Source organism: Urocampus carinirostris, chromosome 9 (genome assembly GCF_059441175.1).
Source record: "Urocampus carinirostris isolate Australia breed hairy pipefish chromosome 9, RoL_Ucar_1.0, whole genome shotgun sequence".
Taxonomy (NCBI): Eukaryota; Metazoa; Chordata; class Actinopteri; order Syngnathiformes; family Syngnathidae; genus Urocampus; species Urocampus carinirostris.
This window is the reverse complement of record NC_142357.1, coordinates 213,847-230,823: the sequence shown is the minus strand read 5'-3', so window position 1 is coordinate 230,823 and position 16,977 is coordinate 213,847. Positions and strand designations below refer to the sequence as shown.

Here is a 16,977-nt window from a genome sequence, read left to right as displayed (position 1 = left end):
AGGCTCAGGAAACCCTCGCAAGGTGTTTCGAGTTAATTAGATGATTCAGGTGATTAGTTGAATAGCCTACTTGTATACTTTTTCATGATATTCTAATATTTTGAGATAGGATTTTTGAGTTTTCTTAAGCTGTAAGCCAAATTCAGCAATATTCAAATAATAAAAGGCTTGAAATAGTTCAGTTGATGTGTAATAAATCCAGAATGTATGACATTTTTTTAATTGCATTACAGAAAATAAAGAACTTTATCACAATATTCTAATTTTCTGAGACAGTCCAGTATATAAAACAAGCAACAACATTATTATGAATACTAGGCAAAATTATATTAAATAATTATACATATTACACAGGTGCTCCCCTTCTTATGAACATTCGACTTACGAAAAACGGTAGATACAAACATTTTTTTCGGGATGTCGAAAAATACCCGGACATTGCTGTAAGTTAGATTTTGTATTGTGTGCACCTTGTTCCGAGTAGAGGACGGTTCACACCGAAGAAGAAATCCGCCCTTTACTCCTTGGTTCGTGTGTAATCATAATAACGGTTACTGTATCGCTACCACGCTAAGAACTTTGACGTTGTTATTGTTTAATATCTCGTGCATCCATTCAATATGGTTGATGTAAAGTGTGATGAAGAGGCGAGACGTTTCTTTTGAAACCAAAGTGGAATAAGAAAGCTTGATACTTTAGGGAAAATGGTCGGAACGCTTTTTTTTGGCCACTTTTTACCACGGAGGCGGACCTCTTGAAGCGCAAGTCCCAAAAGTAAAACCTCACGACTATTTCATGTTTTAAAAAATGTTTATTTCTTCGTACAAAACAATAAAGGGTAATTATACAAGCCTTAAACATACTTATGTAAACCATAATCATACAAAATATAGCACTGAAGCAACTTGGGAACAACTTAAACTTACGAATAATCCTCCGGAACCTAACTTGTTAGTAGGTCGGGCAGCGTCTGTATATGTATATGTTTTTGTTTGTGTGTGTGTGTGTGTGTGTATATATATATATATATATATATATATATATATATATATTTAATCTACCTTGGTCATATCCCTCAAGAGGGGTGACCGGCAGCAAGACACACACATACAATAACAAAGAAAATAAAAGGGAAATTAATAGCACAAAAAAAAAAACCACACAAATTTTTTTGGACCATGGCCAACCCAATTGCCCAAACACCCAAACAAGTTAGGCACCTCAGCACCCAAGTTGGTCTTGGTCTTTTGTCCCTCCAGATGAAATGGGACACCACAAAGCGGCCATGTCACTCGGGTCAGGGTGACACAACACACTCTTTTGTTCAACAGCAGGGCCTGACAGCTTTCACTGGTTTACCCCTGCCGCATCATAGGGGTGCCCAGCCCATCCTTTAGAACGCGCCCAAAATCCCACTATCCTTTCACAACACCTCTCCACTCCTTTCTATCACCAACAAGAGCACTAGCTTCCATTATATTTAGACCTCTTTTCTGCAGTGCACTCATAACACCATCCATCCACATCAATCGCGGCCTTCCTCTTGGTCTCTTTCCATTGACTTCTGCTCTGTAGATCCTCTTCAACATTCGCTCCTCATGCATCCTCTCCATGTGTCCAGACCAACCGAGTACTCTCTTATCAACACGCTTGCTCAGTTCCATGACTACTCCAGTTCTGTCTCTCACAATTTCATTTTTCAGTATATCCAATCTTGTCACTCCTAACATAGTCCTCAAACAGTTCATCTCAAAAACATTCAACTTCCTTCTTAAATCTGCGTTCAGGCTCCAAGTCTCTGCACCATACAACACAGTCGGCACAATCACACTCTCTTACAGTCCCCTCTTAGCATCCATACTCATACTCTTGTTGTTCATCACTCTCCTCAGAGCACCCAAAATCTTGCTTCCTTGATTCACTCTGTGCAATACCTCACACTCCATTCCACCAACTGCAGCCACATCACAACTGAAGTACCTAAAGCTTTAAACCTCTTCCAGCACCTGTCCATGCAACCTGATTTCTAACGTTATGCCCACTCCATCACGTGAACACTTCATCACCTTACTCTTCCCAACATTGTCACATAACTTACGCCTATCACATACTCTTCCAAACTCCGTTATCAACCTTGTCAATATGTCCTCAGAATCAGCCACAAGCGCTGTGTCATCTGCAAACAACAACTGACTTACCTGCCACACTGTTCCACTGTTGTCCATCATGTCTACACCTCTGCCAAATACACTTGCATTTACCTCTCTCACCACACCATCCATGTACACATTAAACAGCCATAGTGACACCCGTCTCGCACCAGTCAACACAGGGAACCACTCACTTGTCTCACTCCCTACTCTTACACATGCTCCGCTGTTCATATAAAAACTCTTCAATGCTTCCAACAACTTTCCACCCACTCCATACATCACCATCACCTTCCACAACGCCTCTCTATCAACTCTGTCATGCGCCTTTTCCAAGTCCTGATCCACACATCCTCTTCCTTTCTTGAAACCACTCTGCTCATCACCACCTCATTCGTTCTTTCTCTCACTCTCTTAATCAAGACTCTTCCATAAAGCTTACCCGGTGACTGCTACATTCATACTTATCACCTTTACCCTTGTACAATGGCACCACACATGCACTACACCAATCAACAGGAACCACAGCACTTAAAAAGCATACATTCAACAAGCGTACTAACCAGTCAATCATAGCTGTGCCACCTTTTTTTCAGGCATTCAGCAGTACAACCATCCAACCCAGGTGCCTTCCCCCCTTTCATTTCTTTCACTGCCTCTTGCACCTCCCATGTTTCCACAGGCTTCACATTTAAATCGCCCAACACGGGCATTCTCTCCATACCATCGATCGCCTCGACTCGCACTTCTCTCCCATTCTCCACATTTAGCAATTCCTCAAAATACTCTGCCCATCTCTTCCTGACTGCACTACCGCTAACCAGCAATCTACCATCCTTATCTTTCACTTTCTCTTCCTTTCCAGACTCACTGTTTCTTACTCTTTTCACTTCTTTCCAGAACACTATTTTCCTTTCCTCAAAGTTCACTCCTATCCTTCGACACCATTCATCATTTGCTTTCCTTTTCGCTGCTTCCACTGCCGCTTTTACCAACCTTTTCTTCACTTTATGCCTTTCATACGCATCTTGCAGCCACTCCTCAAAGGCACCTCTCTTTTCTATCACAGCCTCTGATACCTCATCATTCCACCATTCACTTTATTTCCTAATACCTGGACCAACTTTTCTCATTCCACACACTTCTTTTGTACTCCTCAACACTGCCTCTTTAAATCACTTCCATTTAATTTCCACACTTTCCATTTCTCTTCTACTAATCCGTTCATACTCTTCCCTTATCCTCTCTTTAAACTCTTTCCTTTTCTGCCTTATTCAACTCTGACATTTTCACCTCTTCCCCCACACTCTTCTTATAACTAGCCCTCCACAATCCATCTATTCTCCAGTTTTCCTTCCACATAAAAATGATCAGACATACTACTCATTTCACCTCTGTAATAATGCACATCCAACAATCTACTTAACATCCCTTTCTTAACCACTACATAATCCATCAGTGCTCTGTCCACCATCTTGCCACTATCCACTCTGACAAAGGTATACTTATTCACGTCCCTCTTTTTAAACAATGTATTACCAATCACCAACTCATTTTCCACACATAACTCAATTTCTTCCCACTCTCATTTCTTCCTGGTACTCCATATCTACCAATCACATTTTCAACCGTTTTATAACCCACTCTAGCATTCAGGTCACCAAGTATTACCACTTTCCACCCTTCTTTCGCACTTGCCACTCATTCGGACAAGTCCTTCCAGAACTCCTCTCTCCTCAGCGCTTCTCTCTGAACCAGGTCCATATGCACTTATAAACATCCATACTTCTACACCCCACTTCAACCTCACCCACATCAATCTGGAAGATATCTCTTTCCACTCCACCAGTTTTTCCTTTGCTTTCTCACTCACAAGCACAGCCACTCCTTCTCTAGCATGTCCACAGGTAACTCCAGAGCTTCTACCATACATACCTCCAAGCTGTAATTCACCCTTTCCTTTCATCTTTGTTTCACTCAAGGCTAACACATAAACCTTCCTTTTAGTCATCATCCTTCCGATCTCCTCTTCCATTTAGTCGCTTTACTTCCACATCCTCTCACATTTATTGACCCTATAACTAGGGTTTACGGGACGTTTCGGTCTCCCGCCCCCCTTTCTTTGCCTTGCTGTCTCTTAGGGAGTAGAGATGGAGAGGAGAGGATCCCTAGTCCCCTCGCTCCCTCCACTTTAGTCGCCTCTTACGACATACAGCGGACCATGGTGGGAGAATTCTCTTACCTCTCACAAGGAGAGGGCCCCTCACCACAGGACAAACAGCTATGCAAACACAAAAAATCGACTTTACAAATACAACAAAAGTACTACAGATATACAAAAAATACTACTATTGAAATACTATATAAAAATGACATCATAAATCTTACCAAAATTGTGGGGGCTGCAGTTGTTATGTAAAATAAATGCAAATTTCTCAAGCAACGAGTATTTAAAAATTGTTTTGTTTTTATATCATCATTCATGTATTTTTGATATTTTTCTAAATCAATATTGTTTTATTCAATTAATGATATTTTTTTTTATTATGATAGTGGCGTCAAAGGATCCCCCCGCGGCCACAATTGCCTCCCAAGCTGCATGTTAGAGACCTCTGCCCTAGACTGTCAACCCCACAGGGGTCTCGTAATTCTACGAGAAACACTGCTCACTATGATTAAGTACTCACAAAAAAGAGCACTATCTGTGCTATTTTTCTTGTAATGTAAAATTGCATCAAAATTGCAATACTGTTATGAAAAAAAAATGTACCGTATTTTCCGTACTATAGGGCGCACCGGGTTATAGGGCGCACCCCCAAAAAATAGTTTTTGGTCCTATATCTTCCATAGATAAGGCGCACCGGATTATAAGGCGCTACAATGGGAACGTCGACAAAACAGTCAGATGATTCAGTCAAACTGATTACCCCCTTAACATTCCCAAAGCTTGCAAATACGTGTCGTAGACACGTGCGGATACGGTGTCCGTACGATATCACTCAAATGCATCATTTCAAATATCATTCGGAAGGTTAAAGTCTTGGGATTCAAGAAATGTCAACCATTCCTTAGTTTCTATTTTCTTTTTCGCTCGCAACTTTACTGTGCATATGACAATAAACACTTGGAATTGAGTTGAATTCACTCAACTCATCACAGCAACATCAAGATCGTTCTAAAACAAGATACTGGGAAAATATAAAGCCGCATAGCTCACCTAAGTTCTCACGTTCAATAATGATAGGCAATCATGGTCTTCTTACAACCGTGAGTGTACTAAATCCAGGAGAGTAAAATGTTTACAAATACAGACTAATGAAACATGTTTCTTTATGGCGTAGTTTAGCAAGCTTGCTATTCAGTCATCTTTTTCGGCCAATTGCCCTCTAGCCAATCCGAGGCTCCGAATAACTTTCAGCCAATAGCGATCGATTTAACGGATGATTGACACATCTTTTTCGGCCAATTGCAGGGTTTGTTTCGGCCCTCTAGCCAATCCGAGGCTCCGAATAACTTAAGCCAATAGCGATCGATTTAACGGATGATTGACACATCTTTTTCGGCCAATTGCAGGGTTTGTTTCGGCCCTCTAGCCTATCCGAGGCTCCGTATAACTTTAGCCAATAGCGATTGATTCAAAATGATGATTGACACATTGGTTAGCCAATGAGACGCCGGTATATAAATCCCAGCATACACCGCGGACTACTCCACGTTCGGGGGAAAATCGAGTCGGCGGCTGTTGCGTAAGTTGCGAGACCTTGCGATTTAATATTGAGCGATATATAAGGCGCACTGTATTATAAGGCGCATGGTCAGCTTTTGAAAAAAAAAATAAGACTTTTAGGTGCGCCTTATAGCAGACATGGGGACTTGAGACTTAGTGACTTGGACTCGAGTCGACTCGAGTCGCTGTTTTTATGACTTGTGACTTGACTTGGACTTGGCAATCTAAGACTCGGGACTTGACTTGTGACTTGACTTGCCCAAGAAAAAAATACTTGGGACTTACTTGGGACTTGAAGGTGAAGACTTGAGACTTACTTGAGACTTGCACATGTGTGACTTGGTCCCATGTCTGCCTTATAGTGTGGAAAATACGGTAATTAGTTTTTTTCCAAAATCATGTAAATATTTACCTTGTTTAAGCTATTATTGTGTATTATTTTGAAATATAATATACCATATTCTTTGACCTCCGCGTCTTATGTTCTGTCCTTCTCAACTGGGGTAATGATGATGCTTCATACCGCGCCACCCCTAGTGATAGGGTTGCTTACCAGTTTTCTCCTGTTCTTCCTGCCTGACCTTGGTTATCCTGCTGCATATCCACGGACGACATTGATGGAACACGTACCTACAAATTGACTTCATTCCTTGGAATGTTTTTTGGTTTGGTTGCCATACCATTGGATTGGTTATTTTTGACACAAACTGAATGAATGAATATGCTGGGCATGTTTGTTCTCCGTTCCTGCTCTGTTATGGTTGGCCTCACACTTAACTATGTCCAATTTCGACGTTATCTGATGGGAATCACTGTGGCGCAGGTATGTTTTGCATCTAGTGAACAAACATCTGATATTGCAATACCTTTTCTACTGAAATAATGTTTAATTTGTCTTTGACAGATCGACAAAGAAATTGCCAAACTTCTTGAGCTGAAGGCACAATTGAGAGAAGATGATGGAAAACATCAGTTTGTTCTTAAAACAGCTAAGGTAAGTGCATATTGATTCAACTGACTAGAGAATTTTTTTTAAATCAATGAATTTTCTGCATAAAAAAAAAGTTGACTTAGTCTTAACTGACCAACTTCAGATGTGACATGATAGGGGTGTCTAGACCGCACGATCATGGGAGGGTGAAATGGAACCTTTTATAGAAATGTCCCGCCTTTTGGGTCTTTACACAAGCTGCGCTATGGTTTCTCCCGCTATGTCACCTTGTGTTTGTGTACATGGTGTGATGGATTATTTCATTTCGAGAGACCTCGTGTTCCGTAGGTTAATAACTTAAACTCCTACAGAAAGTGTAAAAAGTACAAATTAGTTTTTGACAATTATTGTAAGTTATCAAATTAAAAATGTTTATGCCACTTTGATTCAAATTAAAGTAAATTTCAACTTTACATCGCTGAATACATACTGTATTTTCACGCCCATGTGACGCACACAAGTCTTTTATTTCATTCAAAATGTATCACACGGCGCGCCTCTTTTGGTGGATGTAACAGGACAGCAGAGTGGGATTCCCCGGAAAAATTTGAATCGTGGGCGTCGCATCTAAACGTTTGAATCGTGGGCGTCGCCCCTTGGAATCATCATCAAGGCAAACAAAAAGGGCTGAATAAATGAAGGCATGATGAAAGAATGACTAAGGGATGTTAGATAGATAGATAGATAGATAGATAGATACTTTATTCATCCCCGCAGGGAAATTCACATTTCCAGCAGCATCCCTGAGCTGAGAACAATACAATAATAAAGCATAAAGAATACAATATACAAATACCCAGTGTGACGTGCAAATGCCCACTGTAGCGTGTTATATAGAATATCTAAATAGTGCTACACAGAATACATATTGCAATAAGATTCTGTAATATGCAATGTAGGTGGTGTGGTTTACTGTAGGCTTTTACTCTGCCTGGTAGAGTTAAGGAGCCTCATGGCATGAGGAAGAAAAGATCTCTTCAGTCTGTCCATAGTACAAGACAGTGACTGCAGTCTGTCGCTGAAACTGCTCTTCTGTCTGGAGATAATGCTGTGTAGTGGATGCGATGGATTGTCCATGATTGACCGCAGCTTTTCCAGTGCCCGTCTCTCAGCTACTGTTGTTAGGCTGTCCAGCTCTTTGCCCACAACAGAGCTCGCTTTCCTAGCCAGTTTATTGAGACGAGAGGCATCCTTCTTCTTGACGCTGCCTCCCCAACACGCTGCCGCATAGAAGAGGGCGCTTGCCACAACTGTCTCATAGAAAATTTTCAGGAGCTTTTTGCAGATTTTGAAGGAGGCCAGCCTTCTGAGGAAGTAAAGTCGGCTTTGCCCTTTCCTACATAGAGCTTCTGTGTTGGCAGTCCATTTGGTTGTCCAGCTGCACATTAATTATGTGTTAATGTTAATGTCAGAAGACCAAGTGTTATATTTTTCCCTGCAGCTATGTTGCTCTTGATTTGTGATTCTATGCTGGCCCATCCAACAGCCAATGTGAAATAAAATACTGAAGCAAATGAGCTCCGTATAGGGGGGCTGATGGAGTTTCGACCGCTAGAGATCGGTGTCAACCGGCCGTTCAAGGTGTGGCGTAAGAGCGATGGATGACTGAAAGGGTGCAGTTTCACAAAGAGTTGGAGGCAATGCCGCTCGGAAAATGAAGCTTTGGCGCAGCTTTTCATTTCCAAGACAGAGGATGAAGAGTTTGAGGGTTTTGTGTAAAAATGTGAATACCATACTGTTTTTTTTTTCCAATTTTGTTGTTTTCTGGTGTTTTACTTTATAAAGCAGTGCGCCATATGAGCCGACAAAAAAGGAATTCGAACCAAGGAGAATGTGCCCTTTAAAACAATGCTTTTAATGGATGTGATAATACGGTATTCAGCCTGCATGGCAAAAGAGTAAGCACACAAAGCACAACGAGCCATCCAACGTTAAAAACATGACAGGACGATGATGCAGTTAGCCAAGAGAAGCGGGTGCAACGCTGCTTGCAACACCGCTTGCACTGCGAACGCGGTATCAAATACAGCACAAGTAGGCCTCCATTGCATAATGCAAAATAGGACCAAGATGCAATGAGCAGAGGGAATGGGGTGGTAATGATGCATGCACGAAAAGATTTCAGCACATACAGTCCAAGAAGCCAGCCAACGCTTATAGCATCACAGGACGTGGCCGCCTTTAGCGGAAAGAAAGATTTGCAAGCGCCGCCTGGAGGAAAAAAAACGTAAGCACACACAGCACAAGGAGGCATCCTACGCAAAAAGCGCAACAGGACAAGGACGTAGTTAGTCGGGAAAACTGGGCGCAAACTGTGCCTGCTTGGCGAAAGTGTAAGCCCCCACAGCACAACGAGGCGTCTAATGCAAAAAGCGTTACAGAACAAGACCGCAGTAAGCCGTGAGAAAGAACTTTTGCCTGCACGGTAAATGCTGTAGCACATACAGCACAAGGAAGCATCCATTGCAAATGGGACCAGGATGTAGGAAGCCCAGAGAAGTGGGCGTGAACACCACCTGCACGGTAAAAGCGTAAGCGCACACATCACAAGGAGGCGTCCAACGCAAGAAAGTGTAACAGGACACTCTCTTGGTTCGTCTCCGAAACGGCTCCTCACATTTAATGTTTTTTTCTGTGATATTTTATCAATAATAATAAAGCATTATGCACCAAATTATATGGTAATTAGTAATCTGAAATGTTTTGGTGAGGATCATTTTACACACTGAACAGATTTAGAATCTGGCCATGTCCGTGGACTTCAGCGCCTATGGCGGACTTCTGCCTCAGAGCTTTATCCAGAGGGAGTTCTTCAGCATGCAGAATTAAAATTTAAGATAGCGACTTTATTTTTGTAATCAAAGTGAACGACAAAAAAAGTTACCCCCTTTTGGCGCTAGGGCATACGGGCTGAGAAACGACGTATTCCCCAGGGGGATCACATCCCTGAACAAACGCGCAAAACTGAAAACATATCTTACGAAAATTTTGCGGTTATTTCTTTTTTTGTTGTTGCCAAATTAAACTGTGAAAAAAAAACATTTGATATACCGTAAATTCCGGACTATGAGCCGCGACTTTTTTCCCAAATTTTCAACTCTGCGGCTTATTCAGAGATGCGGCCAATTTATGTGATTTTTTTTTTTTTAACGACCGCCAGTGGCGCTCAAGTATGTGGGGTAAGATTTAGACCGGTGGAATATATGCGCCGAGGAAGATCCCAACTTCTGAGCGTAAACATACCCTCATCGAGCATATTGCACAAAATGAGGCTCATGACGCAGCTTCCAGATTAAAAGCAAACAGGCTTATTGCTGGAGTGTAACAAAGTAAAGGAGCGTGGGACGACGTCGTCATGATAAAGTTTCTTTCCGACATAGAGATAGACAACTTAGATGTCTATATCTAGGAAGACGAAGCGGATGGACAGCCGTGATTCTAACGAATACGACATTTATTTCCTTAACCGACTAATTTGCAGGTATGCAAGCGTGTTGTTAGTAGCGTGACGCTTCCTCCCAAAGGCACGGTTTAGGATGAAAGTTATATTATTATTATTATTAAAGCTTTGAAAACTCTCTCGATGTACCGAATTTCTTTGTAAATATGTGTAATATGTATTTGCAACTGTATATTTTTGTAATGTATTTATTTGTGTTTATTTGAGACACTTATTCTGCACAAGCAAATTAAAAGAGAGGGGCGGAGAATACGCGGGATGATGGGAAAGTGGGGACCGGTAAAGGTGAGTTTTTGTGGACACGGCGGATAATAATGGATATATATTTTCCCCACCCTTACTTTTGGAAATATACACTTTTTTTCCTTGGATTATTATTAACGGGCACCCAGAATCTGCAGGTCTGCAACAAATTTTACAAAGTACCTATGTCAAGTCAAATTTATTTGTATAGCCCTAAATCATGAAGAGTCTCAAAGGGCTTCACAGATTATAACACTATATTACACAGACTATTTTTCAGCCGACGAGAAGAGTAGGTTATTCATATGCTATGGAGTAGAAGTGAGTTTTAAGTTTAGATTTAAACATTTCCACTGAGGTTGCAGATCGGATCTCAGGGGGAAGAGCATTCCACAGCACCAGTGCCCGGATGGAGAACGCTCTCGAACCAGCAGAACACTTATTTGCTCTTGGGATCACCAGAAGACCGGCACTCTCAGATCGTAGGCTTCAGACCGGGACATAGGGGCAAATCAGATCTGAAAGATAAGAGGGAGCAAGTCCATGTATGATTTTGTATAATACTAAGAGAACCTTGAAATCACATCTATGGCTAACTGGGAGCCAATGCAGGTTAGCCAAAATCGGTATTATGTGATCGTACTTTTTTGTCCTAGTTAAAAGCCTCGCTGCGGCATTTTGTACTAGCTGAAGAGACTTGATTCTAGACTTCGGGAGACCAGAGAGTAGTGCATTACAGTAATCGAGACGGGAGGTAACAAATGCATGAATTATAATTTCCGCATCTGACTGATACAGTATTGAACGGATTTTAGCAATGTTACGAAGATGGAAGAAAGCGGTTCTAGTAATTTTCTTTACATGCGTTTCAAAGGATAGATCAGGGTCAAATATGACACCTACATTTTTAACTGAGTCACTTTCTGTGATGTGACATTTGTCAATGTTCACAGCAGTTTTTGAGAATAAGTCAGGGCATTTAGATGGACCAATGACTAACATTTCGGTCTTTTCAGAGTTAAGACGCAAGAAATTGAGTGACATCCACTCTTTTATCTCAATGAGGCAGGCCTCCAAATTTCCACAGTTTAGTGTGGGAGATTCCTCCAACGGAAGATATAGTTGAGTGTCGTCTGCGTAGCAGTGGAAGCTGATATTGTACTTGCGAATAATATCACCTAATGGAAGCATGTAATTGCTGAAAAGAAGGGGCCAAGCACTGAACCCTGCGGAACACCGCAGGTAACATTAAAGGGCTCAGATGTCATTTCACCATATTTAACACAGTGCGTCCTATCTGAGAGGTAGGATCTGAACCACGAGAGGACGGTTCCTGAGAGACCAATCCATTTTTCCAACCGTTCTAGTAGGAAATTGTGGTGCACTGTGTCAAAAGCAGCACTAAGATCCAGCAGCAGCAAAAGTGATGAAGCGCCAGAATCCATTGCCAGTAGGAGATCATTTGTTACCTTGATCAGAGCTGTCTCAGTAGAGTGGTTAGCCCTGAATCCTGATTGCATGGATTCAAAAAGGTTATTCTCGGATATGAAAACATTTAGCTGCTGTGCCACTACTTTTTCAAGTACTTTAGAGAGGAAAGTAGGTTTGACACAGGTCTATAATTACTTAAGATTTCTGGATCAAGGCTGGGTCGTTTCAGTGTGGGTTTAATAACGGCTGACTTAAAAGCTGCTGGAACTACACCTGAGGAGAGTGATATGTTTATAATATTTAGAACTGAAGGTCCAAGGACGCCAAAAATACTTTTAATAAGTGAACCTGGGAGCGGGTCGAACTGGCAAGTTGTCGGTTTGGCCGCATTCACCACCTGTTTGAGATCATCAAGTGGCAGTTCACTAAAACTGGACAATTTCCCTGGACAGCCACCCTGTCGTGCATCTGTAGATTTCAGCCCTTTAATATGTGTTGGATTAATAATGTCTTTAGCAATTTCTTCCTGTATGCATTGAATCTTCTTAGTAAAGAAGACCATTAAGTCATGAGCAGAGTGCGTCGAACTATCTGCGATAGTCTGTTGCCTTGTAAGCGATGCTACAGTGTCAAAAAGGACTTTGGGATTGTTCTTTTGAGACGCAATCACCTTCGAAAGGTAGGCCGATTTTGCAGAGGCAAGGGCCTCTTTATACTTTAACAAGCTGTCACACCAGGTTTGATGGAAAACCTCAAGCTTGGTAGCGCGCCATTTTCTTTCCAATTTCCTGCATTCTTGTTTAAGGGTTCTAGTTTCATCAGAAAACCAAGGCGTGTGTCTTAGGACGTGATTTTAGCTTTATGGGCGCTATTGAATCCAGGACACTAGTCAGGGTAGTATTGAACTCATTCATGAGTGAGTCAATCGAGCCATTGTATGAAGGAAAGCACGCAACTGCTCCAGGAAGGAGTTCAAAGAGCTCAGAAACTGTGCCAGTGCTTATATTGCGTCCGCTAAATCCTTCAGCTTTTTTAACACTACATCCAGCTAGCACCTCAAATGTAAGTAAATAATGATCCGAGATGACGGTAGTACACAGTAACACCATAATGTTAGAGGTTAAAACTCCTCGAGTCAGAACCAAGTCTAGCGTGTTTCCATCTTTATGGGTTGGCAAATCAACCAGTTGACTAAAACCAAATGCATCAATTAGAGACCTAAACGCAATAGTAAGTGAACTGTGTGGGGAGTTCATATGAATGTTAGTCCCCCATAATTATAATTTTGTCTGCATAGGTTACTAGTTCAGACAAAAGTTCAGCAAATTCGTCTAAGAAAGTTGTGTATGGCCCAGGTGCGCGATAGATAATTGTTACATAAATTGACAATAGAGAGGACCGCATCACAAGAGCCTCAAACGCCTTGTAATTATTAGAGGTACGAGGATTAAATTTGAGCGATTTTTCAGAAATGAGCGCGACACCGCCACCCTTTTTCAACGTGCGTGCTACATGGCTACTCGCGTAGTCGGGGTGAAGCATAATTTAGCGCTAAATACTCATCCCGGCGTAACCAAGTTTCACAAAGACCCATACAGTTAAGTTTATTATCACGAATAATGTTATCAACAAGTAAAGCTTTAGGAGCAAGCGATCTAATATTTAAAAGACCAAATTTTAGCTTTGCTGAATCATTTGATTTAGCTGAAGTCTTTGTAGATTTTGTAGAGATCGTCAAAAGATGTTGCCGTTTGGGCCGTTTGTGAGCGTTGAGTGTAAAGCGTCGGTTGTCCGGCGAGGAATGAATGGTGGAATTAGTCACATCCTCGAGTCCTTCTTGCTCCTTAGACTTCGCACGCTTCACACATCTACCCGCACGGCAACCACGCTTCTGTTTTCTGTCTTTATGGCGCCGTTGTCGTCGTTTATTAGGAGGAATAGTTGTCCACAAAGATGCCGGATTTCTTTGAAGTTTGCTCGGTATATCATAGGCGGTGTAAAAAGTGCCCGAAAAGTTGAAATTTAGACGCCCACCCAACCGAATAAGTTCGTCCCTACTTTAAGTATTTTTGGCCACACATGTGTCCAAAAATGAAAGCAAAAAGGACAAGAGAACGGCAATAAATAGAAGATTAGCTGGAGAGCAACTAGCCGCAGCATCCATGCGCCGCCATGTTGAATCCATAATCCTATGACATTCTACGTTCATTTTGGCGGCTGTAATTCTTGAGCTATGTGCTTCAATGAAGGACATTTAGTTTCACTCGCGGGACTTGAAGTTTGGCTTGGATTAACTTCGTGTTTTGTTTTTTTTTTATGTGGGTGCATGCGGCTTATATACAGGTGCGGCTTGTGTATGGACAAAATCGGTTTTCCCCTTAAAATGTGATGGGTGTGGCTTATAATCAGGTGCGCTCTATAGTCCGGAATTTACGGTACCTTGTTAGTCGTTACTTTTTTCAATGCTGCTGCTAAATGTTATAGTATGTCAGTTCATTGCATTACTGTTTCAATGCACTATTCTTCATTGCAGTTTATTATTATAACTGTTTGTCTTAGGCAAAAATTGCAACAGAGCGCTATCCTAACAACCTTTTTACTTTTTTCTCTTAAGTTTCAATATTAACGTATATTCACGGCCACAGGGTGTACATTAAAGTCTAAGGGGGCGCGCCCTACATTTGGAAATAGATCTATCGGGCTGTGCGCCCTATCATTCAACTATTTAACAGGTTCGAGCCTTGGCCAAGTCCGGTCTTAAAACGTTTTTGGGTCAAATTCCATCTTTTTGTTAGATACTTTACATAGGGGAAGGCAGTAGCTCAGGAGGTAAAGCATTCGATTCCTGGCTCCTCCGTGTTACTTGTTGAATTGTCCTCGGACAAGACACTTATCTCCTAATGCCCCCGATAAGCAGATAGGTGCCTTGCATGACTGACGCTGCTATGGCATGTGAGTGTGAAGCACATTGTAAAGCGCTTTGGGAGGTCTTCGTTGACTTGAAAAGCGCTAAATAAATGCAGACCATTTAGACCATTTCCAACTAATGTGTGTCCTGTGACTTTTAGTCGTCTCTTGTTTAATTGCCATCATATCCTGCATGCGTGACGTCACACACAATGCATTGTCCTTGTAATTGCGCATGGATGCTTATGCCGTAGCGTATTCAGTAATTTCTATTTACTACCGTTCTCTTATCTTTTTTGCTTTCTTTTTTGGACTCATGCGTGGCCAATAAGACTTATAGTCGGGAGGAACTTATTCAATTGGGTGGGCGCTTAAATTTCGACTTTTCGGGCACTTTTTACACTGCCTATGATATCCCGAACGAGCTGCAAAGGCATCTGGTATCTCCGTGGTCAGCCACTCCACCTACGAAATGACTGAGGTGCCGTAAAGATAGAAAGCAGAAGCGGGTTTGTCATGCGGGAAAGTGTGTGACGCGTGCAAAGTCGAAGGAGCAAGAAGGACACAAAGATGTGACTAATTCCACCATTATTTCTTCACCGGCCTTGCTGGTCAACCAACGTCTGAAACTCAACGCACCCGAACGGCGACATCTTGTGACGATCTCTACAAAGACTTCAGCTAAGTTAAACGATTCAACAAAGCTAAAATTTGGCATTTTAAATATTAGATCGCTTGCTCTTAAAGCTTTACTTGTGGATAATATAATTCGTGATTATAAACTTAACTTGATTGGTCTATGTGAAACTTTGTTGAGACCGGATTTTACCGTTAAATGAGGCTTCTCCTAAAGACGTGAGCAGCCATATAGCACGCCCTTTGAAGAAAGGTGGCAGTGTCGCGCTAAATTCCGGAACAAAAAAAAACGCTCAAATTTACTCCTTGTACCCCTAATAATTAGAAGGCGTTTGAGGCTCTTGTTATGCGGTCCTCTCTATTGTCAATTTATGTAGTAACTATTTATCGCGCACCAGGGCCATACACGGCTTTCTTGGACGAATTCGCTGAACTTTTGTCTGAACTTCAGTGCTTGGCCCCCTTCTTTTCAGCATTTACATGCTTCCATTAGGTGATATTATTCGCAAGTATAATATCAGTTTCCACTGCTACGCAGATGACACTCGACTATATTTTCCATTGGAGGAATCTGCCACACTAAATTGTGGAAATTTGGAGGCCTGCCTCACTGAGATAAAGGAGTGGATGTCACTCAATTTCTTGCGTCTTAACTCTGAAAAGACTGAAATATTAGTTATTGGTCCATCTAAATGCCCTGACTTATTCTCAAAAACTGCTGTGAACATTGACAAATGTCACATCAAACAGAGTGACTCAGTTAAAAATGTAGGTGTCATATTTGACCCTGATCTGTCCTTTCAAACACATGTGAAGAAAACTACTAAAACCGCTTTCTTCCATCTTCGTAAAATTGCTAAAATTCGTCCTATACTGTCTCAGTCGGATGCAGAGATTATAATTCGCGCGTTTGTTACCTCCCGTCTCGATTACTGTAATGCACTACTCTCTGGTCTCCCGAAGTCTAGAATCAAGTCTCTTCAGCTGGTACAAAATGCCGGAGCGAGGCTTTTAACTAGCCCAAAAAAGTCCAATCATATCACGCCGATTTTGGCTAACCTGCATTGGCTCCTTGTTAGCCTAAGATGTGATTTCAAGGTTCTCTTAGTATTATACAAAATCATACATGGACTTGCTCCCTCATATCTTTCAGATCTGATTTCCCCCTATGTTCCGGTCTGAAGCCTTTGTTCTGAGAGCGCCGGTCTTCTGGTGATCCCAAGAGCCAAGAAGTTTTCCGCTGGTTCGAGAGCGTTCTCCATCCGGGCGCTGGTGCTGTGGAATGCCCTTCCTCCTGAGATCCGATCTTCAACCTCAGTGGAAATGCTTAAATCTAAGCTTAAAGCCTCACTTCTACGCTATAGCATATGAATAACCTATACTTTTCGTGGACAATATCTCTGTATTATTTGTGATTGCAACATCCTTTGCT

The 16,977-nt window shown here is 41.7% G+C and overlaps 1 protein-coding gene across 3 annotated transcripts in view; it reads left to right on the top strand.

Annotated features, from left to right (window-relative positions):
* Positions 1-16,977, top strand: part of hars (histidyl-tRNA synthetase) — a 57,967-nt gene that overhangs the window by 2,119 nt on the left and 38,871 nt on the right. The window contains exons 2-4 of one of the 3 annotated variants that reach the window (XM_088344063.1): positions 4,704-4,829; positions 6,415-6,700; positions 6,782-6,871. In XM_088344063.1, the coding sequence (XP_088200189.1) occupies positions 6,593-6,700; positions 6,782-6,871 (198 nt within the window). In that variant the 5' untranslated portion in view covers positions 4,704-4,829; positions 6,415-6,592. The remainder of the gene's footprint in view (positions 1-4,703; positions 4,830-6,414; positions 6,701-6,781; positions 6,872-16,977) is intronic. The other 2 variants (XM_088344062.1, XM_088344064.1) reach the window with 2 other exon arrangements.